This window comes from Bufo gargarizans, chromosome 6 (assembly GCF_014858855.1).
Source record: "Bufo gargarizans isolate SCDJY-AF-19 chromosome 6, ASM1485885v1, whole genome shotgun sequence".
Classification (NCBI taxonomy): Eukaryota; Metazoa; Chordata; class Amphibia; order Anura; family Bufonidae; genus Bufo; species Bufo gargarizans.
In genome coordinates this window covers 106,173,840-106,198,568 of record NC_058085.1, presented here as the reverse complement: position 1 = coordinate 106,198,568, position 24,729 = coordinate 106,173,840, and the positions used below count along the sequence as shown (strand labels likewise).

Below are 24,729 nucleotides of genomic sequence, written 5' to 3'. Positions count from 1 at the left end.
TGCTAAAATAATAATTTCCTGCAGCCCTAGATGTCATCAAGCTATGCAACTCGCAAGCATGGAGGAGCTTACACCAGTTACACGTGGGGCGGAAGAGGAGGAGGTGCTCGTAAAGAAGAGCGGTGTGACGTCGGTCATATGGACCTGGTTTGGGTTTAAGGAGTCTGATGTTGAGCAGAACAATATAATCTGCAAACTATGTGGGGCGAGAATAATAGCGAAGAGAGGGAATACAACAAATTTGTTTTATCACCTCAAAATGAAACATGTTTTGGAATATAAAGGTAGCCAAAAACTGTGCCCTCCACAAACGGCGAGTCAGTCAAGTGCAAAGAAAAAAGGTGGCCCTGCCTCTGCCCACCAGCAGACCGATATTTTAAAAGCATTTTCTAAAGGCACTCCTGATGACAAAAAAAAAATCGGCGGTGGATTGAAATTGCAAATGCCATTACCCTGTACCTGTGTAAGGACATGGTGCCGTTTCTTACAGTGGAGAAAAGATCCACGTTACGAGGTACCTAGACGCAAATACTTTAGCCAAACAGAAGTGCCCAAACTGTATGACAAAGTCCGCTAGCAAGTGAAGAAAGAACTCCGGAGCATAAAACACTATGCAACTACTACAGACTTGTGGTCAAGTCGCACAATGGAGCCTTACATTAGTCTCACAGTCCACTTCATCAATAACGAGTGGAAGTTGTGCAGCAGATACCTACAGACATGTTATTTTCCAGAGGATCATACTGGTGAACTGATATCTCAAAGATTAAAGGAAGCGCTGGAGTCATGGGGACTTAAAGAAGAGTTACAAGTCTGCATAACCACCGACAATGGCGCAAATGTGGAATTGAATAGCTGGACAAGACTGCAGTGCTTCGGCCACAGGCTCCACCCCGCCATCGGTAGGTAAATGTTTTTTTTAGTCCTAGACATTATGCAGGGGTTGTTGACTGTGGAGAGAAGTGTGAAAGACGCCCGTGTTGAACATGCAATTGGCAAATGCAAGAAAATAGTGAGTGCCTTTTCTTACACTTGGAGCGCTACAAGGCCACCAGAAATCTGCAGGGGGGTTCTTTTGGGAGGGTGCCAATCCAACCCCGGAAATCTCCACCCCAGACCCGGCGGCCGGTGCCAGCCAGACTCGCCCGGGACGTATCCCATGCAGACCCAGCCCCGGTGGTTTGCTGGTGGTGTCACAAGCCTGGACACATAAGGACTGTCCCCATCGGGGTAAACCCATGGATACCAACTATGGCTACTGCCACTCATTGTATGCCAGGAAGCTGTGTGCCACAGGTACCTCCAAGACTGTAGACAATAGCCACCTGTGCTAGGTGAAAGTGGGGGACACTCTGGCCATGGCACTGCCGGATTCAGGGAGCCTGGTGTCCATGGTAAGAGCTGCCCTGGTGTGGCCCGTCGAGTATACTGACCGAAAGGTCGGCGTTGTGTGCATTGATGGGGACTTAAAGGACTATCCCACCGCTCTGGTCTCTATATCAACGGTTGCCGGCAGGTGGACTTATGAGGTGGTACTAATAATTAGGAGAATCTACACCCGGCACTATGGCCAGACACGAAAGTTACTGATACCCGTGAGACAGATGTGACCCTAACAGAGTGGCCCGGCTCAGGGGGGAGACCAGAACCCTGGGAACCTGAGTCCAAAGGGCCAGCGGAAGGGGTGACCGCCACTTCAGTGGAAGAGGGGGAGACAACCCCGCTAAGTGTGATGTGGGAGACATGGAGAACTTGCCTCCAGGTCCGGAGCTAGCCGACCTCAATGTCTCCGGGGATAATTTTGGTACTGCACCACATCGGGACCCAACCCTATCTCGAGTCTGGGAATATGTATTAATAATAGATGGGGAACCACAACAACTGGGGGCAGAGTCGGTGTTTCCCCGTTTTGTGGTTCATCAAGAGACGTTGTATCGAGTAAACCAGCTGCGAGGGGAATCCATTGAACAGTTGGTGGTTCCCCAGGCTTATCGCCAAACTCATGTTCGAGTTAGTCCACCAGCATGTTCTCAGGGGTCATCTGAGAATGCAAAAAACGCAGGACCGGATTCTACAGCGGTTGTACTGGCCCAGTGTGTTCAGAGAAGTAGAAAAATATTGTAAGTCTTGCCCAACCTGCCAGATAACGAGCCCCCAGCCACATTTCCATAATCCCCTGGTACCCCTTCCGATTATCGAGGTCCCGTTCGAGGGGAATCGCTATGGATCTCGTAGGCCTGGTACCGAAGCCTGCTAGAGGATACCAACACATTTTGGTTTTCCTCGATTACGCCACTCGGTACCCGGAGGCAGTGCCACTGCGTCATACATCAGCCAAACTCATAGTTAAAGGGAACCTGTCACCTGGATTTTGGGTATAGAGCTGAGAACATGGGCTGCTAGATCGCCGCTAGCACATCTGCAATATCCAGTCCCCATAGCTCTCTGTGCTTTTATTGTGTAAAAAAAACCGATGTTATATATATGTAAATTAGGCTACTAATGTTTCCAGAGCCCAGCCACGCCCACTGTGAAGGAGCCCAGAACCACCCCCCCGCATCCTCCGAATCTCCTCCTTGATCCCCGACGTCACAAAGCTAGAGCGCCGTAATCTTGCGATGCGCGAGCTAGCGCATGCGCAGTGTCGGCATAGTGTTCCTTCCCTGTGCTGGCATCAGCCTCATGGAACGAACTGTGTATGCGCTAGCTCGCACATTACGAGATTATGACGCTCTAGCTTCATAACGTCGGGGAGCAAGGAGGAGATTCGGAGGATGCGGGTGGTGCTAGGCTCCTTCACAGTGGGCGTGGCAGGGCAGAGAACACTGGACTCATCTTTCAAGCATGGAGGAGACAGGATTCATCTAAGGTTAATTTACATATCGATAAAATCGTTTTTTTTGGCACAATAAAAGCACAGAGAGCTATGGGGACTGGATATTGCGGATGTGCTAGCGGCGATCTAGCAGCCCATGTCCTCAGCTTTATACCCAAAATCCAGGTCTGCCTAAGGAGGTTCTCACTGACCAAGGGACCCCGTTTATGTCCAAGGTCATGAGGAAACTCTGTAAGTTGCTCCACATAAAACAGTTACGGACGTCCGTGTATCATCCGCAAACGGATGGCCTGGTAGAGAGGTTTAATCAAACATTAAAAAATATTCTAAAAAGAAAGGTCTCTAACGATGTGAGGGACTGGGACCATCTTCTGTTCTATCTCATGTTCGCAGTGCGAGAGATGCCCCAGGCTTCTACTGGGTTCTCGCCCTTCAAACTGCTATAAGGCAGGCACCCTCGTAGTCTTTTGGACGTGGCCAAAGAGGCATGGGAACAACAACCCACACCACACAGAAGTTTTGTTGAGTATGCCACCTAGATGCAAGGATGGTTGGAAACAGTTTTACCTCTGGTTAGGGAGCATATGGAGGCAGCACAGCAAGCCTAGAGTAGGATCTATAATCAGCAGGCTCGGGTCCGGACCTTTAACCCGGGTGATCGGGTATTGGTTCTGGTACCAACTGTAGACAAGACAGTAAGTTCCTAGCTAGGTGGCAGGGGCTTTATGAGGTGCTTGAAAAAATTGGAGAGGTAGAGTACAAGGTACACCAGCCAGGGAGGCGAAAGCCGGAGCAGGTGTACCATGTGAATCTGCTCAAACCCTGGAAAGATAGGGAAACCTGTACGGAAGACAGCCCACGACCAGGGTTCCTAGGGGAAGTGGTTTCGGACTCTCTGAAGCAAGGGAAGCAGCTGCCACAGTGAAAATTGCTGGCAGCCTCTCCTTTAAACAGGCTCAGGAAGCCAGGGAGTTCATTAGTCGGAACACGGATGTGTTCTCGGACCTCCCTGGATGCACTTCCATAGTCCGACATGACATTATCACTGAGCCTCAGGCAAAAGTCCAGTTAAAACCATACCGGGTATCCGAGGCTCGACGACAAGCCATCGCGGAGGAAGTGCAGCTAATGCTCCAGCTAGGTGTCATCGATGAGTCAAAAAATCTAATGGGCCAGTCCGATAGTCTTAATACCCAAGCCGGACAGGACATTGCGGCTCTGTAACGACTTCAGCAAACTGAATGAGGTGTCCAAGTTTGACGCATATCCCATGCCCCGAGTGGATGAGCTTATTGAGAAGTTGGGCCAAGCCCAGTATTTTTCTGTGTTGGACCTCACCTGGACGATATCGTTATCCACAGTACAGACTGGGAAAGTCACCTACCTAAAGTACAGGCTGTAGTGGACTCCCTTAGGAAGGCTGGCTTAACCGCTAACCCAAAAAAGTGCACGATAGGGTTAAAAGAGACCAAGTACCTGGGGTATGTAATTGGGCGTGGAACTATCGAACCTGAGGTGAACAAGATTGAGAGAGAGTGCCTGGCCATCAAGTGGGCATTTGAGTCTCTCCGCTACTATCTGTTGGGGAGAAAGTTCCGTCTGGTGACTGACCACTCCCCTCTCAAGTGGATGAGACAAGCCAAAGAGAGGAATGCTCGGGTCACCAGATGGTTCTTATCTTTACAAAACTTCAAGTTTTCCATGGAAAACAGGTTACAGAGAAACGCAGATGCCCTGTACCGGATACACTGGGTATGTAGGAAGGCACAAGGGGCCATCATTGATGGAAGGTCTGGCCTTGGTGAGGTAAGTGCCGGTAGTTTTAAGTGTCAGAGGCAGCTAGTGCTGACACTGTTTTTTGTTAGTATGGCTGTAAAGCCGATCCGGGCCAGCTCTTACTGGGAGTAGCCAAAGTGCTGGGTGGGTGGCTGCTCCCCACGCTCCAGGCCGGGTCTTTTTGCCCTATATAAAAAAGAAAACTGCAAGCAATCTCTGCTGGGTGTGGTTTATCCTCCATTTGACAGAGAAGCTGGGAAGTCTCTGTGTTTTGGGACCTCTGAAGTTGTGGCGTGCTAAAGGGCTGAGAGCCGCATGCCCCTAAAGCCTGCTTTGGACTGCTGGTGGAAAACTGCTAACCAGGTGAAGATTTTGTTCTATGGACATTGCATGGTGTGAACAAACACCAAGACTGTGAACGGTCATGTTGGTTATTTTATTTTTCCTTATGTGTGAATAAACACCGAACTGTTTAAGTTAAAGACTTTGTGATCTATACTGTGTCCGCTAGCCTGTATACCAGAGCAAACGCCCACACACCACAGGTGGCCTGTATCTTCAAACTGTCTAAAAGACGATTGACTATTGGTTACAAAAACAGAACTTCTTCTGAACAAAGTCTCATTCCCAAACGTCCATACAAAAATAGTGACTATAAACTATCCATCATATCTAGAATAAGTAGATATAACTGTTTACACTTCTGAAAAGGCACAACACCGGACAACCTACAGCTATGGCCGCAGGTTGAGCATCCCTGATGTAGACAGAGTTAATACAAGGCACTTACTAATATATTATCTATATTGCCTCCTTTGCTGACTTGAATCATTTTTCCATTACATTATATACTGCTCGTTTCTATGGTTACGACCACCCTGCAATCCATCAGCGGTGGCTGTGCTTGTGTACGATAGGAAAAAGTGCTGTCCACTCTAGTGGCCAGGACCATGGGAGCACACATAGGCAAGCATGCGCAACAGCTCTTGTCCTGGCCACCTTGTTTATGTGCTGCAGCGGTGGCCGTAAACCCTGTAAACGAGCAGTGTATAATGTGATGGAAAAATGAATCCAGTCAGCAAAGGAAGCAATATGGATCATTACAATACAATAGTAAGTGTCTAGTAATAAAGAGGTATTTCCATCTCATTCATTGGGGGCATATCGCTAGGATATGCCACCAATGTTTTATAGGTGCAGGTCCCACCTCTGGGACCCTCACCTATATCTAGAACAGAGCCTGGCCGCCCTTTATTTATTGCTATGGTACTGCCGAAAAAAGCTGCCCATAGAAGCGAATTGAGCGATGGCCTCACTTGGCATTCATTTCTATGGGACTTCCGAAAACAGAGCTCGGCTATTTTCAGTAGTCCCATAGAAATGAATGGAGATTGGCCTTGCATGCGCGGTCCGCTGTCCGTGGGTTTGGACCACACCTATCAGACGCTGGTGACATGTCCCAGCGACATACACACAATGCATAAGATAGGACAACCCCTTTAACTGTGTTAAACATGATAAATGCTGAAGTGTGACCATCCCTTTAACCCGTAGAGGACCCGCGCCGTACATGTACGGCGCAGATGTCCGTGACTTAAGGACCAGCGCCATACATGTACGGCGCGGTGATCGGGCAAATAAAGGAGCTGCGCCCGTCAGATCCGCGGCAGGGGTCCGGCAGTCACTTATAGCCGGACCCCTGCTGCATAAGTCGGCATTGGTGAAAACACTGATGCCGGCGCATTAACCCTTGATGTGCCGCGGTTCGCGCTGACCGCGGCACGTGCACTGTCCATGCGGGGATCGGAGCTGCCATCGGTTCCCCGTGCTGCTGGCATGGTAGGCAGCCCGGTGCCTTTCTTAGGCATCATGGCTGTTTTCCGGGACAGCCTGTGAGATCCAGCCCCCTGGATCTCACAGGCAAGCAGGCTTTAAAGGGAACCTGTCACCAGGATTTTTTGCATAGAGCTGGGGACATGGGCTGCTAGATGGCCGCTAGCACATCTGCAATACCCAGTCCCCATAGCTCTCTGCACTTTTATTGTGTTAAAAAGCAGTTTTGATCCATATGCAAATGACCTGATATGAGTCCTGTATCCGGAGATGAGTCAAGCGGAAAGGAGCCCAGCACTGCCCCGCGTCCTCCGAATCTCCTTCTTGCTGGCTGACGTCACAGAGCTTGGGCGCTAAAATCTCGCGATGCGCGAGCTAGCGCATGCATAGTTCGTTCCCTGTGCTGATGCCAGTACAGGGAATGAACATGATGCCGACACTGAGCATGCGCTAGCTCGCGCATCGCGAGGTTTCGGCGCCCAAGCTCTGTGACGTCAGCCAGCAAGAAGGAGATTCGGAGGACGCGGGGCGGTGCTGGGCTCCTTTCCGCTTGACTCATCTCCGGATACAGGACTCATATCAGGTCATTTGCATATGGATCAAAACTGTTTTTTAACACAATAAAAGCGCAGAGAGCTATGGGGACTGGGTATTGCAGATGTGCTAGCGGCCATCTAGCAGACCATGTCCCCAGCTCTATGGCTAAAATCCTGGTGACAGGTTCCCTTTAAGTGTATTACTCTGGCAATACACTTATAGCCAATGCTTTACAATACAGAAATATTGTAAAGCATTGTAAAGGGGATCAGACCCCCAAAAGTTAAAGTGCTAGAGTGGGACAAAAAAAAAGTTAAAAAATAAAGTTTTACAAAAAAAAAAGTTTCAAGTAAAAAAATTGCATCCTTTTCCCAAAATAAAGTAAAAAATTTGGTAAAAATAGGGAAAAAAAGAAAATTTGACATATTAGGTATCGCCGTGTCCGTATCGAACGGCTCTATAAAGATATCACATGACCTAACCCCTCAGATGAACACTGTCAAAAAATAAAATAAAAACTGTGCTAAAAAAAACTTTTTTTTGTCACCTTGCATCACTAAAAGTGCAACACCAAGCAATCAAAAAGACGTATGCCGCCAAAATAGTACCAATCTAATCGTTACCTCATTCCGCAAAAAATGCGACAATCGCCCAAAAAATTTAAAAACTATCGCTCTCAGAATATGGAGATACTAAAACATCTTTTTTTTTTTGGTTACAAAAATGCTGTTATTGTGTAAAACTTAAGTAAATAAAAAAGGTAAACATATTAGTTATTGCCGCATCCGTAACAACCTGCTCTATAAAAATATCACATGAATTAACCTCTCAAGTATATAAAAACGGTGTCAAAAGCCATTTTGTGTCACCTTACATCACAAAAAGTGTAATAGCAAGCGATCAAAAAGTCATATGCATGCCAAAATAGTACCAATCTAACTATCACCTCAACCCTGCAAAAATGATACCATACCTAAGACAATCGCCCAAAACATTAAAAAAAACGACGGCTCTCAGAATATGGAGACACTAAAACATGATTTTTATGTGTTTAAAAAATCATATTATTGTGTAAAACTTAAATAAATAAATAAAGTAAACATATTAGGTATTGCCACGTCCGTAATGACCTCCTCTATAAAAATATCACATGACCTAACCCCTCAGGTAAACACAGTCAAAAAATGTAAATAAAAACTGTGCTAAAAAAAACTTTTTTTGTCACCTTGCATCACTAAAAGTGCATTACCAAGCAATCAAAAAGGCATATGCCCCCCAAAATAGTACCAATCTAATTGTCACCTCATCCCGCAAAAAATAAGCCCCTACCTAAGGCTATCGCCCGAAAAATGAAAAAAAACTATGGCTCTCAGTCTAAAATGATTTAATTATCTAAAACTTACATAAATTTAAAAAAGTAGACATATTAGGTATCGCCACGTCCATAAGAATCTGCTCTATAAAAATATCACATGACTTAATCCCTCAGATGAACAACGTAAAAATAAGAAAAACGCTATAAAAAAGCCATTTTTTGTCACCTTACATCACAAAAAGTGTAATAGCAAGCAATCAAAAAGTCATATGCACCTTAAAATAGTACCAATTAAACCGTCATCTCATACTGAAAAAAATTTGCCCATACACAAGTCACCCAAAAAAAATAATAATATGGCTTTCAGAATGTGGAGACACAAAAATTTTTTTTTTTTTCAAAATACTTTATCATGTAAAGCTGAAACAAACCACCAGAAAACATAGTCATATTTGGTATTGTTGCGTCCGTAACAATCTGCTTTATAAAAATACAACATGATCTAACCTGTCAGATGAACGTTGTAAATAACAAAAAATAAAAACGGTGCCAAAACAGCTATGTTTTGTTACCTTGCCTCCAGGGCCGTTTGAAGGAATTTGGGGGCCCCAAGCAAAATAGACATGGAGGCCCCCCCCCTCCACGCCCTCCCCACCTTACGCACGCAAAGCCTACAGGAACCACAGTATAGTCATACAGTTTAAGTTCACCCACACTTTATATAAATAAAATAGGAGGTTTAAAGTGCAAATACTGTGGATGGCACTGTTTAGGGGGGATCTGTGGATGGCACTGTTTAGGGGGGAGATCTGTGGATGGCACTGTTTAGGGGAGGTCTGTGGATGGCACTGTAGGGGGATCTGTGGATGGCACTGTTTAGGGGAGGGGAGATCTGTGGATGGCACTGTTTAGGGGAGGGGGGGATCTGTGGATGGCACTGTTTAGGGGGGATCTGTGGATGGCACTGTTTAGGGGGGATCTGTGGATGGCACTGTTTAGGGGGGAGATCTGTGGGTGGCACTGTTTAGGGGAGGGGGGATCTGTGGATGGCATTGTTTAGGGGAGGGGGATCTGTGGATGGCACTGTAGGGGGATCTGTGGATGGCACTGTTTAGGGGGGGATCTGTGGATGGCACTGTTTAGGGGGGATCTGTGGATGGCACTGTTTAGGGGGGAGATCTGTGGGTGGCACTGTTTAGGGGGGGAGATCTGTGGATGGCACTGTTTAGGGGAGGGGGGGATCTGTGGATGGCACTGTTTAGGGGAGGGGGGATCTGTGGATGGCACTGTAGGGGGATCTGTGGATGGCACTGTTTAGGGGAGGGGGGATCTGTGGATGGCACTGTAGGGGGATCTGTGGATGGCACTGTTTAGGGGAGGGGAGATCTGTGGATGGCACTGTTTAGGGGAGGGGGGGATCTGTGGATGGCACTGTTTAGGGGGGATCTGTGGATGGCACTGTTTAGGGGGGATCTGTGGATGGCACTGTTTAGGGGGGAGATCTGTGGGTGGCACTGTTTAGGGGAGGGGGGATCTGTGGATGGCATTGTTTAGGGGAGGGGGATCTGTGGATGGCACTGTAGGGGGATCTGTGGATGGCACTGTTTAGGGGGGGATCTGTGGATGGCACTGTTTAGGGGGGATCTGTGGATGGCACTGTTTAGGGGGGAGATCTGTGGGTGGCACTGTTTAGGGGGGAGATCTGTGGATGGCACTGTTTAGGGGAGGGGGGATCTGTGGATGGCACTGTTTAGGGGAGGGGGGATCTGTGGATGGCACTGCCATCCACAGATCCCCCTACAGTGCCATCCACAGATCCCCCTCCCCGACGCTCACAGCAGTATATTTATAAACTAATCAGTAACTACTTTAACTTTATTCATTGCTCATTGCTGAGCTCTTAACTTGGATTATTTGGATATCTCTTACTTTGTCTTCGCTCCGGTAACTAACAGCAGGCAGTGCAGGCGGCGCTCACTCACTGACGTCACGCGCCTGCGCCGCCTAGTGGGAGGAGCAGGCGCCTGACGTCAGTGACAGTGAGTGAGCGCCGCCCCCCGCTGCCTGCTGTTAGTTACCGGAGCGAAGACAAAGTAAGAGATATCCAAATAATCCAAGTTAAGAGCTCAGCAATGAGCAATGAATAAAGTTAAAGTAGTTACTGATTGGTTTAAAATATACTGCTGTGAGCGGCGTGGCCCTGTATATTCTAACCCCCATGGGAACGCCTGGGGGTTAGAATATACCATTGGATTTGAGTTTTTGCGATCTCACTGAGCTCGTAAAACTCAGATCCGATGGTATATTCTAACCCCCAGGCAAGGGGTTAGAATATACCATCGAATCTTCTGAGTTACTCTGTTTGGCCCCGTCCAGCTCGGGCCCCCAACCAGCTCGGGGCCCCAAGCAATTGCTTGTTTTGCCTGTCCCTTAGCGACGGGCCTGCTTGCCTCACAAAAAGTGTAAAAATCATATGTACCCTAAAATAGTATCAACAAAACTGCCACCCTATCCCGTAGTTTCCAAAATGGGGTAACTTTTTTGGAGTTTCTACCCTAGGGGTGCATCTTCAAATGTGACATGGCAGCTTAAATTTATCCCAGTGAAATCTGCTTTCCAAAAACCATATGGCGTTCCTTTCCTACTGCGCAATGCCGTGTAAAGCAGTTTATGACCACATATGGGGTGTTTCTGTAAACTACAGAATAAGGGCCATAAATATTGAGTTTTGTTTGGCTGTTAACCCTTGCTTTGTAACTGGAAAAAATGAATTAAAATGGAAAATCTGCCAAAAAAGTGAAATTCGCAAATTTCATCTCCATTTTCCATTAATTCTTGTGGAACACCTAAAGGGTTACCAAAGTTTGTAAAATCAGTTTTGAATAGCTTGAGGGGTGTAGTTTCTAAAATGGGGTCATTTTTAGATGGTTTCTATTATGTAAGCCTCACAAAGTGACTTCAGACCTGAACTGGTCCTGAAAAAGTGGGTTTGGGAAATTTTCTGAAAAATTTCAAGATTTGCTTCTAAAATTCTAAGCCTTCTAACGTCCCCAAAAAATAAAATGTCATTCCCAAAATGATCCAAACATGAAGTAGACATATGGGGAATGTAAAGTAATAACTATTTTTGGAGTTATTACTATCTATTATAAAAGTAGAGAAATTGAAATTTGGAAATTTGCTAAATTTTTTAAATGTTTGGCAAATTTTATATTTTTTTATAAATAAAAATGATTTTTTTTTACTCAATTTTACCAGTGTCATGAAGTACAATACATGACGCGAAAACAATCTCAGAATGGCCTGGATAAGGCAAAGTGTCTTAAAGTTATCACCACTTAAAGGGGTTCTGCACTTTTATTTAACTGATGATCTATCCTCTGGATAGATCATCAGCTTCTGATCGGCGGGGGTCCGACACCCGGGACCCCCACCGATCAGCTGTTTGAGAAGTGAACAGAGCTTAGCCGCGCCCACTCTAGTTGATACAAGTCGTGACGTCAGTGGGCGGGCGGCCCGGCGGTAAACAGTGAGAAGGCAGCGGCGCTGCTGGAGCGCCGCTGCCTTCTCAAACAGCTGATCGGCGGGGGTCCCGGGTGTCGGACCCCCGCCGATCAGAAGCTGATGATCTATCCAGAGGATAGATCATCAGTTAAATGAAGGTGCAGAACCCCTTTAAAGTGACAATGGTCAGATTTGCGAAAAATGGCCTGGGCAGGAAGGTGAAATATGGCAGGGTCCTGAAGGGGTTAATGGGGCTCACAGCGACTAAAAGCAATACATGTAACCGTATTACTATTGTGTGGAACACAATGCAAGAGAAATGTGTACGTTTTTTATTTTACGTTTCGCAGCATATCATAGGGCTCTTTCACATCTGCGTTCTTTTCTTCCGGCATAGAGTTCCGTCGTCGGGGCTCTATGCCGGAAGAATACTGATCAGGATTATCCTAATGCATTCTGAATGGACAGTCCGTCCTTCAGGATGCATCAGGATGTCTTCCGTTCCGGAACGTTTTTTTGCCGCAGCAAATACCGCAGCATGCTGCGCTTTTTGCTCCGGCCAAAAATCCGGAACACTTGCCGCAAGGCCGGATCCGGAATGAATGCCCATTGAAAGGCATTGATCCGGATCCGGCCTTAAGCTAAATGTTGTTTCGGCGCATTGCCGGATGCGACGTTTAGCTTTTTCTCAATGGCAGCCATGGTAAAGTGTAGTGGGGAGCGGGGGAGCAGCATACTTACCATCCGTGCGGCTCCCGGGGCGCTCCAGAGTGACGTCAGGACGCCCCAAGCGCATGGATGACGTGACCGCATGGATCACATGATCCATGCGCATGGGGCGCTCTGACGTCATTCTGGAGCGCCCCGGGAGCCGCGCGGACTGTAAGTATACCGCTCCCCACTACTACTATGGCAACCAGGACTTTAATAGCGTCCTGGGTGCCATAGTAACACTGAAAGCATTTTGAAGACGGATCCGTCTTCAAATGCTTTCAGTACACTTGCGTTTTTCCGGATCCGGCGTGTAATTCCGGCAAGTGGAGTACACGCCGGATCCGCAAGTGTGAAAGAGGCCATAGTAACATATTTATCACATGTAAAACATGAAGGTGGTGGAGCCCCATGTGATGGAGACCTAAGGCTGGAGCCACCATAGTTTGGCTGTATACTGACAGCTCACTTCTGGCGAGATACAAGCAATTCAATGGCGCAAAGCGGTGCCCCAGCACTAATAAAGCAGGGGGTGCAGTGTCAGCCGGAGCAGGTCACAGGTGATGGCGGGGATAACGGAAACAATGTAACACATGAGGAAACCACATGGTAACAGAGCGACAGCCGATACGTCCGGTTCTACGTCCTGATTGGCTACACTATGACAGTCTCGACTCGGTGATTGGTTAATTCCAGTCACGCCTGCCCTAGCGTCACGAGTGCTGACGGCGCGCAAATTGAGACGTCACTTCCGGAACCGTGGTGCACGAGCCGGCGCTGTAAGTGAGGGCAGATCTCGTTCGGAAGCATCATGTCCTCCCTGCTGAAAGTGGATCATGAGCTGAAGAAGAAGGTGAGCGGTACCGCATGGTGGAGAGGGCAGGTGTGAACGGACAGGACTTAGGCCGGTGCTGGGTGGCTTTGTCGGGACATAGCCGGCGGGGCTGCAGGTGGTTCCCTGTGTGTGCGGCCATCTGTGAGGCTCCGGCAGCTGCTGTGGCGTGGCACGTGGAGATGGCAGCGTGGGTAGTCACTGAGGTTACACGGCTTCCCACTCTGTACACGTGTGATCTGCAGCATGGACGTCACAAACAACCCCAGGAACATGTGGAAAAGCGGAGGGGGGTGTTCGACCATAATGATCTTCAAATGCTGATCTCCTGGCTGCTGTTAGGCTACTTTCACACTTGCGGCAGAGTGATCCGGCAAACCGTTCTGTCACTGAACTGCCTACCGGATCCGGCAAACGGACAGCATTTGTAGACTGATCCGGACGGCGAACCGTCTCACAAATGCATTGCAAGAACGGATCCGTCTCTCTGCTTGTCATACAGATAAACAAATCCGTTTCTATTTTTCATATTTTTACCGCTTTGCGCAGGACGGATCCGGCACTGATATATTTCAATGTAAATTAATGCCGGATCCGCGATTCCGGCAAGTGATCCGGAATTTTGGCCGCAGATAATAACGCAGCATGCCGCTGTATTTCCTCCGTCCAAAACACCGTTCAGTGACTGAACTGAAGACATCCTGATGCATCCTGACCGGATTGCTCTCCATTCAGAATGCATTAGGATAAAACTGATCAGTTCTTTTCCGGTATAGAGCCCCTAGGATGGAACTCACTGCCGGAAAAGAAAAAAACGCTAGTGTGAAAGTACCCTAAGACTAATGACATTGTTTTGTCCAGTGACCACTGACGGGACGCTGTTGGCATGGTGAATGAGCCCCAGTGTTCAAAAATTGGCACTGATGGGCTATCCCTGCTGCTCAAGAGACCCCCCCGCCCCGCATTGACATAGGCATCTTGCCTGGCGCTGTCTGTCTCGACCTGCACTGTAGCAGCTCAAGAGCGGAGGCTCTACCCGTGCCACCTGAGCAGGACTGATGGGGACTGTGCGTGCGCTTCTCTTGCCTGGGTATGCACTGCAGCAGTGTGGCCTTTGTGCTTGTGCCGTTACTCCGAGCAATGATGCAGAAGCATGATGGACAGCAACTGGTGAGAGGTCTGACCATTGTCAATCATGGCGGAGTTGTCCCTTCCCAAGGGGGCTGATGTTTGAGTTTATTAGATTTGTATGAATTGAGTTTAGGTGTGCACAATAATGTCAGATGAACCTGACGCCGGCTTGTAGCAGCAGCTCCCTCTTCTCTCCCCATGCAGAACACAGGCATGCTCAGTCAAGCCAAGTGTACATGTGTATTGGGGGGGTCAGGAGAGTTACCTATCGGCTTAACAAGCTGACAGCTGTCATGAGTGTGACCTCTTTAGGGTCCTTTTCAACATCCAGATGACATGGCAGATGAGCAGGATAGAAGCAGACACATCAGCGGAGGGCAGTAATCATGAAAACGTGAGCCAGGATTTGTACCGCCGCTCCTCGGCATATTTGCTGGGTTGCGGCCAGATCTCTGCCGGTCCCCATTATAGTTAATCGTGCCGACTGAACCTCGGCAGCGCCTGGTATACGCGGATCCGGCAGGCTATTCCTAGCCGAAACAGCCTGCCGAGTCTATTTACCGCAAATGAAACGGGCCTTAAAACGGCACAATCAGCTGCACAGGAACAATGGAGATTTATCAAAACTGGTGTAATGGAAAACTTGTTTAGATTGCCCATAGCAACCAATCAGATTTCACCTTCCATTTTCCAAAGGATCGTCTGCCTGTTTATCCGGTGATTGCTGGCATCTTGCACACACCGGCAGATTATCCGAAACACACGTTTTTTTGCAAATACTCCTCACTTGATAACACCACGCAACAAAAACTTTTCGTCTGCTACTGGGCAAAAACCATTTGTCCTATACTAAATTGAGTGTGCGGATTACAAATCCGAAGTCAAGTATGCCTAAATGAATGAATCACTTGGAAAGCATTGAATCATTTTGAACGAGTTTTACTCCGACAATGACCTGATCTACATGAAAGTTTGCATAGTGAACAGTGTATGAAGATGTAATGGATTAACAATTTCTAAAATTCCCATTTTTCTGTTTAAAAGTCTTAGTGCTTCAGGCATCTGTTTTTGTGTTTGTGAACGGTCATATTTTCTGTTGCAAAAGCCAGACGTAGTCCTCCATCATGTTGGGATTCCAGCGGCCTTGATACCTGTTCTCCATTGTAGAAATATATCTTTATGGAACCGCTCTCCATGTTTGTCCCAAATTGGGTGGGAAAAAGTCAAGATGGGAATGTAAATGCACTTTCAATGACATTCGGCAGCCAAGTTGTCCATATGCTGTAAGCATGTTGTCTACTAATTCAGCATAGTTTGCAGCTCGTCTGTTCCCAAGCAAGTTCTGCACTACTAGCACAAATGCATCCCAAGCTGCAAGATGCACTCTCTTTGTCAGGTTCTTGCGCTGATCATAAGTAGTGTATTTGCCACATATGTAGCAGAAATTGTCTGGATCGTTAACACATTTGCGTTTATCCATCTTAAGTTTCAAAACCGATAGCACTATAACAGATCACTTTATCAAAATCTGTCCAGCTTGCCTTCTATACAGCACAGACCAAAAGTTTGGACACACCTTCTCATTCAAAGAGTTTTCTTTATTTTCATGACTATGAAAATTGTAGATTCACACTGAAGGCATCAAAACTATGGATTAACACATGTGGAATTATATACATAACAAAAAAGTGTGAAACAACTGAAAATATGTCATTCTAGGTTCTTCAAAGTAGCCACCTTTTGCTTTGATTACTGCTTTGCACACTCTTGGCATTCTCATGTTGAGCTTCAAGAGGTAGTCACCTGAAATGGTTTTCACGCGGATGCCAAATGGAGCATTTTCCCTTTTTTTTTTTTTTTTTCCACTGACCCATTAAAAGTCAATGGGTCAGCGGAAGAAAACGGAACAACGGCCGCGGATGCACACAACGGTTGTGTGCATGAGGCCTAAATCACGTGTTTTTTCTCTCAGTTGTGCAGTGGATCAGCCAGATCTGTACGTATAAAAGGACTTTGAAATACTGTCCACCCTGTCGGATCACCCTGTGGCAGTACATTGTTGGATTTTATAGCCGGCCTTATCCCAGGCGCTGAGTATTGGGTGTAGATGTATTATTGAGCACTGGCATACGTCAAGATGAAGTGGTGGTGGGTATAGATTTTTTTTTTGACCCTACATGTTAGGAGCTTCTGGCCTGGGCATATTGGGTCATGCCAAAACATGTTCCTCCTCGTGGTGCGATCATATTACAGACTGATAGTAGTACACTGGAATACAGGCCTGCTCTGGGAACTACGTTATACACTGATTTATAGAACAGAATGGCTAACACCAGCTAATATAATGGGGAAAATGAGGGCTTAAAAGGATTGTCCGTGTGTTTAGTTATTTTTTTTTATAAAATCAGGCCTCTCCGTTGATGTGGATTCTAACGGCAGCGTAGATGGTGAGATTTTCCTCATCGGTCTAAATAGGTTGTGGGCACTTCTGGGATTATGTGCCATACATTCAGAACGTGACCCTGTCTCTGCTACAAACTGTAATGTATGTGGGTTACGCATGTGCGATCAGGCAACCTCTGCCGCTGACCACTTCCGTGTGCGTTCCATTTTCTTCTCGCTCTCAACAAAAATGGCTGTTCTCATCTGTGAATACAGATAAGAATAGGACCTGCGCTGAGATTTGCCGCACACGAATTTGTGAAAAAAAAGGGTGTCTACATGGCCACCGAGAAATGAATTGTTCCATGTGGTGTTCATGAAAAACATGGATCACGCACAGAAGTAAAATCATGCTTGAGCCTCTGGAATCTGTCACGTTGCAGACAGCGTGTTAGAGTGGGAGGAGCTGAGCAGATGGATGTGACAGCCCCTCTATGACAGTGCATACAGAGATAGCTGTCAGTCACTGATAGGACCGCCTCCTGTCACTAGGGATTGGACGACTGTCTAAGGGTACTTACACTAGTGTTTTCCTTCTTCGGCACGGAGTTTCATCATAGGGGCTTAATACCGGAAAGGAGCTGATGCATTCTGAATGGAGATAAATCCGTTCAGGATGCATCAGTTCAGTCACTGAACGACGATTTGGACGGAGGAAATACCGCGGCATGCTGCGGTATTATCTCCATCCAGAATCCCGGATCAGATGCCGGATATGGCATTAACTTACATTGAAATGTATTAGTGTCTGATCTGGCATTAAAAACGTGAAAAATATATAATGGATCCGTTTCTCTGGATGACATCGGATCCGTTCTTGTAATGCATTTTTAAGACTCATCCGCACCTGGCAGGCAGTTCTGGCGACTAAACTGCTTGCCGGATCACTCTGCCGCAAGTGTGAAAGTAGCCTAATGTTACGGGGGGTGTCTTGTCATTCCCCCGCCTGCAAATGACTGGTAAATGTTTATCGGACATGTCGGATTTCAGTGTGGCCAATAATTTTGTTCTCAGTGGAGATGAGCGCCACCAAAGAAGTTTCTGGCAGCATCTTCTTCCTCTCTCCCCACTGGGCACTTGCACACTTGGCTGAGCATACATGTGTGTTGGGGGGGGGGGGGGGGCAGAAGTAGATGTTGGCCAAATGAGTGTTCATCTGTCAGCTCTCTAAGGGTAAAAGAGTAAAAAATGTGCCCACATTGCTGAGAAAAATGATGTTTTAATATATGCAAATGAGCCTCTAGGAACAATAGGGGTGAAACCCTTACACCTAGAGGCCCTGCTCTCTCTGCAACTGCAGCACCTGCTCCTCTTTGACAGGGCCAGAAAGATGTGATGACGTTTTCATTGCCTGCCCCTGTCAAAGTGCAGAGGGTGCAGCAGTTGCAGAGAAAACAGAGCCTCTAGGTGTAATGGTAACGCCCCCGTTGCTCCTAGAGGATCATTTGCATATATTAAAACATTTTTTCCAAGACGTCCCTCCATGACAGTACCTACTGGAGGATGTCCTATTGGTCTCTGTAGGGACAGGAAGCAAGAGAGATTAAAAGGAGACTGTGCTACTTCTGGCAGACATTTGTTGCAAGTCACACAAAACCAATGGATTCTAGACTCCATCCGCAAAGGATTCAGCATAGAGTTTCATTGTCGTCCTCCCCAGATTTTTCAGATCACGGAATTTCAGACCAATTCTCTTCAGAATCAACTGCTGTCGGACATATAAAAACTGGTAAGTCTGGGAGCAATAATTCAAAGGACACTACTCAAAGTTGGTCTTCATAAAGAAACCAGATGGGTCAAACAGAATGATTATCAACCTAAAATTCCTGAACAAATGGGTGGTATATCACAAATTCAAAATGGAGTCAATAAGGTCGGCAACTCTGCTTATAACTCCAGGTGCATTCCTATGCACCATAGACTTAAAGGATGCTTACTACCACATCCCCATACTTCAACAGCACCAACCATATCTAAGGTTTGCGATCAAATGCAATGGAAGAATTTACCATTACCAGTTTCGATGCCTTCCGTTCGGGATATCCTTAGCCCCATGCATATTCACAAAAATGATCACAGAAATTATGGCCTAGTTACGACAAAATAATGATAGTACCTTACCTGGATGATTTCCTACTCGTAGCAGAATCAAAACAGCGTTTAGAGGATCACATTCATCAAACTCTATCCCTGTTAAGTTGGGATGGATTATAAAGTACAAGAAATCGGACCTGCATCCGGATACCAGGAACAAATTCCTGCGAACGCTTCTAGATTCAGTAGCGTAGCATTCCTATATAGATATAAAACAAAGGAAATCATACCTTAACGGAGTCTATGCAGATCCTGGGTCTAATGACGACATGACATTAATTATACCTTGGGTACAGTTCCATTCAAGAACCTTACAAGATGCAGTGCTCTCATCGTGGGACAGAGACCACTGCTCCCTCAATTCCAGGATAATCCTCCCAGAGAAAGTGAAGAACTCCCTATCCTAGTGGTTGAATCCAGAAAACCTAAAGAAAGGAGTTCCCTGGGGCATGTCTCCAGCAATAGTGATCACCACGGATGCGAGTCAGAAGTTGGGGCGCCCATTTGAAAGATTGCTTCTTTCAGGAAAAATGGTCTATACAGAACAGCCAAAGGTCAACAAATTTCAGAACGGAAGGCGGTACTGGAGACACTAACGGCAGCGGAGCATCTACTTCAGGGACAACACATCAAGATACACTCAGACAATATGACCACGGTCTGCTCTCTAAAGCGTCAGGGAGGAACAAAAGACCCTCTCCTTCAGAGTCTGACAAACCAAATATTTACATGGGCATTTACAAGAATGTTCTTTCCATCTCAGCTATTCACCTAAGGCTCCATTCAAACGTCCGTAGCGTGTTTTGCTGATCCGCAAAACACTGACACGGCAATGTGTGTTCTGCATTTTGCGGACTACACATCGCCGGCGCTAATAGAATATGCCTATTCTTGTCCGCAATTGGGGACAAGAATAGGACATGTTCCGTTCTCAAAATAAATAGAAGTGCGGCTCCGCATTTCCGAAGCCGGGCCGCACATCGTGCGGCCCCATAGAAATCAATGGGTCCGCAATTCCGTTCCGCAAAATGTGGAACGAAATTGCTGATGTGTGAATGGGGCCTAAAGGGAACATTCAACTTTACAGCGGATTTCCTGAGTCGACACAAATTCAACCCAGGAGATTGGGTGCTCAACAATGAGGTATTCCAACTGATTTGTCACAGGTGGGGCTGTCCACAAATAGACCTCTTTGCGTCAAAAGAAAATTCTCAGCTGGATTGTTTCTATTCACTAAATCTAAAGAACAATCTGACAATTTCTAGACACCCCATTGGCAGATCATAGACGGATAAAAAGATTTGTAAAGACAGGATGAGACCTACATTTAGACAGACTGTTCCTGCTTGGGATTTAAACATGGCCTTTGTAGGCCCCCTTTTGAACCAATTGATCAAATATCAGAAACATTTTTGTCCCTCAAAGCTGTGTTCCTGGTAGCATTAAAGGGAATCTGTCGCCTGCTTTTAGCATTTTAAGCTGTCACCATTGCCATGTTCACTAAAGTAACTTATTTCCTGCAGTGGTCTTCTTACTTTATTTCATTTTGATAAAAAAAGAAAGAAAAAAAAGCCCTTTTATGATATGCTAATGAAGCTCCAAGGTGCCCAGAGGGGCATTTTTTCCCTCTGGTGCCCAGTGACGCCCCCCTGCAGTGGCCAGCCTGCCTTAATTTGAATCCCAAGAACGCCTCCTGGTCCTGAAATAAGCTCCCACAGCCCCGGCAAACGGTTCTGCCCCCTTGCCACGTCATCTTCTACCTTCTAGAAATGCCCCGTCCTTCTTCCTGTCTGCCAGAAATCTCGCACAGACGCAGTACCGCCTGCGGCCTGCCTCTGAGCGATCATCAACCTCCTCAGGGCAACAGCCTCAAAAGGCTCACTGGGCATGTGCCGAGCCCAGTGATGTAATCTGAGCGCTGTTGCCCTGAGGAGGTTGATAATCACACTGGCGGTACTGCGCGAGATCTCTTGCTGCCGACAGGCAGAAGGACGGGGCATTTCTAGAAGGTAGAAGAGGCGAGGCCGCGGAACCGTTTGCCGGGGCTGTGGGAGGTATTTCAGGATCAGGAGGCCTTCTTGGGGTTCAAATTAAGGGGGGCATCGCTGGGCTCCAGAGAGGGGGGAAAAAAACGCCCCTCTGGACACCTTGGAGCTTCATTAGCATATCATAAAAAGTGCTTTAAAAAAAAATAAAAAAGACAAAACGAAATAAAGTAAGAGACTGCAGGAAATAAGGTACTTTAGTGAACATGGCGATGGTGACAGCTTAAAATGCTAAAAGCAGGTGACAGATTCCCTTTAACTACAACTCGTAGAATAGGGGAGATTCAAGCCCTTTAAATGATGGAACCATATTTAAAGATTCTACACGATCGTATAATACTGAAACTGGATCCGTCCTTCTTGCCTAAGGTAGTTTTTCCCTTTCATAGGGAACAATTTCTGTCCATGTGGGTAGTTCTCCGGTGGGTGCTGTCACTACGTGTGCATTTAGCTTCTGGGGCTGTTGATGCTCCTGCCTGTGTCTGTGCAGCTGATAATGGCCGATTTATTAGGCTACTTTCACACTTGCGTTCAGAGCGGATCCGTCTGAGACTGATCCGCTCATATAATGCAGACGGTGGATCCGTTCAGAACGACTCCGTCTGCATTATATTGTAAAAAAAAAATTCTAAGTGTCAAAGTAGCCTCAGACGGATCCGTCCAGACTTTACATTGAAAGTCAATGGGGGACGGATCCATTTGAAAATTGAGCCACAGCGTGTCATCTTCAAACGGATCCGTCCCCATTGACTGACTTACATTGTAAGTCTGGACGGATCCGTTTGCCTCTGCACGGCCAGGCGGACACCCGAGCTCTAGTGTCAAAAAGTGGCAAATCGTGTCGCACCCCATATGCATCCCTTTTCTGAAGGGCCCACCACATGACAAATTTACTATTGTGTCAGCCGCTGGTGTAAATTGTAGCTTGCGGGCCTGAGTTTTTGGTCACGGAGAGGTAGAGAGGGGCGTACTTTATTACGTGCCATCTGCCTCTTAACAAATCTCTCCCATTGGGTCCCTGGCTCCTGTTCTTTGCCATAACCATCACTGTGTTCACACTGGTCCTTCATTGTGATTAGTTAGGGCTCTCTCCTAAATGACTGTGTCTTGAGGTCCACGGTCGGTGTAATAAAGCCTCCTGTGTGATGTGGCAGTAGTATAGTGCGGTACTGTGACTGGTATATGTGGTCGGTGTTATTCCCGAGAGGCCTGCATTCATCTAGCGTCAATAGTTTTTCAGGATCGTTTTCTATACAGACATCCTCTGTGCTGCTGTAACCATGTTTTTTGAACATTGATAAAAGTGGCTTCCCCGCCTCTTTCACACATTTGATTACCTTTTTAGTTACAGGAATAAAGAGAAATACAAGTTTTCATCAGATAAAGGTTATTTCCCATATTGATTCCTCTGCTTGCTGTCATCAGTTGGAACCTGCATTGGAAGCCTGATGTGTGGAACCAGAATGAAGGTTTCAGTTGAGTCACAGCAAGCAGGGATCTTGAAAGCTATTAGAGAGAAAATATGGTCAAATTGTATTCTAAAGAGAGAACGTAAAGGAAGGAAAAATAGCATGCACTCACTGGTGTCCTGCTTAATGGAAGCATGGACCATGACCCCGGGTCAGGCAAGATTAAAGTCCAGCTTCCAATAAAAAGCGTTGCATCTTTATTCTTCAAAAATCACGAATAATGAAATCCAAGTGCGACATCATACAGACAGGCTAGCGCTATAGATAACACGTTTCGGATGCCAAAATACGATCCTTACTCATGACAAGTAAGGATTGTATTTTGGTATCCGAAACGTGCAGACTAGAACGCTATCCTTGAATTTCATTATTCATGATTTTAGAAGAATAAAGATGCAATGCTTTTTATTGGAAGCTGGATTTATTTTTTTCACTTTTTTGGACTTTAAAGAGAACATGGGTCGCACATCCACTTAATTTATAAACTGTACATGAGCACTTTGTATACTTTTTGGTCAAAATGCTTAGGTCCACTCACCCTGTGGAGGTGGCCGCTTTCAAGTGGGTCTCTACATCAAATGAACATAGTGCCACATGGAGGACACTGCACCCACAGGTGGCACAACCCAGCAGCCCAACAAAACCCTGCTGTCAGGCTGAACCCCCTTTGGCACTGGGGCCCAGCAACCCACAGGTGCAGCACTGCCCCATGTGAAATGTGACCTACTATAATTACCACTTCACCTTCAGTTTTTTAGGCTCTGTCCATTGCCTTCAACCCTTTCATCTGATTTCCTCATACCTTCTTTATATCTTTTGTACGCCAAACACTGTAGTTCTTATACGTTTCAGTCATAACTTGAGTTTATTTTAGTTTGTCTCAAATGCATTCATGGTTTCTGCTACTGGGACATGGTGACGCGTCTGTATGAAAAATGCATTGGTGAAGAATATTTGGTGTTTTAAGGTTTTTCTTACTTTTATTTTTATTTTATTCCGTTACAGGTTGATTGTTTCCGAGAGAGGATAACAAATGAGGTAAATCGATATCTATCTTTATGTTGGTTTCTAAACTTTTGTGTGACTTTATGATAGTCCTGGGGTGACCCCAATACATTTATGAGGGAGGGCAGTAAGTCAGTAACTTGTAGGGGGTTGCGTTAAGTCTACAGACTTTTTTTTTTATAGACTGCCACTGGTAAGACTAGGGTTCCTGGGAAAGCCACTTCTAGTTCAGCCTTGTCCAGACCTGTGATTAAAGTATTTTTAATGGGACATGTGACTTTGATAATTGTGTAATGGTTGCTTCACTCTTTAAGGCTGAAGACCTGGTTGCAATTTTTTTCCCAAAAAAGTTACTGGAACTGGATGGATTTCTTAAGGTAAGTCCAGCAGAAAACAAATGACCAAAGAAGTAGCCAAAGTCAGGGAAGCTGTCCAATAAAGAGACCTTACTGATCAATTTGGCACCAGAAATGGCTCTGAATGCAGTGGCTGAATATTCTGCTACCTCTCAAGGCTTTATTTTTTTATTTAAAAAAAGAAAAAAAAAGTTATGAACCCAAAAAAACACACCAAGTAAAGAAAGATCCCGCTACCACCAAAAAGTAGCTAATCATTGGGGGGGAAAAGCGAACATTCCCAAAAACACAAAAAAGCTTGTGTAAATCCACCCCACAATGCTCATACTAGCCAAGCTGATCTTTAGGGACACTTCTGCTGATTCTAATCTCTTGGGGATGCTACTGATGAACCACGCACACATTCTCTAGATTGACAGCTGTTCTATCATGCTTTATTTCTACACTGTTTCTGGAGGTTTGTGTGCCATGTTTTTCGGGAAGATATGTACGGTTCATGACAAAATATCTTGGAGGTTACATATCATCATATCAATAAAAAGACCTTTTTATATGAAAACAGGTTGATGACTTTTGTACCATTCACTGGAGAGTAAGTGATCCATACAATATGTTCCCCATTTTTTTCCCCCTCTTTTTTTTCCAAAAACCTTTCCCCCTGCATGTGTGCCATGTTTTATCTTCTCGTGCTTGTTTCTTTCAGGAACCTATGCTAAATGTTCAAGACCTTTCCAAAATCCATTGCGAAATTAATTTGCCAGTGCCAGATCCCATTCTTCTGTCCAACAGTCATGATGGAATTGATACGGTAAGTTCCAAGTTAGAAGATTGGACCTACGTCCG

At 46.1% G+C, this 24,729-nt stretch overlaps 1 protein-coding gene across 1 annotated transcript in view; it reads left to right on the top strand.

The window, feature by feature from the left end:
• The first annotated feature begins 13,234 nt into the window (after window positions 1–13,234).
• The window catches only part of PSME3 (proteasome activator subunit 3), a 32,531-nt gene continuing 21,036 nt past the window's right edge, over window positions 13,235–24,729 (top strand). Inside the window, exons 1-4 of the mRNA XM_044297401.1 lie at window positions 13,235–13,365; window positions 23,531–23,563; window positions 23,845–23,907; window positions 24,590–24,694. Coding sequence (XP_044153336.1) covers window positions 13,324–13,365; window positions 23,531–23,563; window positions 23,845–23,907; window positions 24,590–24,694 — 243 coding nt within the window. The 5' untranslated portion in view covers window positions 13,235–13,323. The remainder of the gene's footprint in view (window positions 13,366–23,530; window positions 23,564–23,844; window positions 23,908–24,589; window positions 24,695–24,729) is intronic.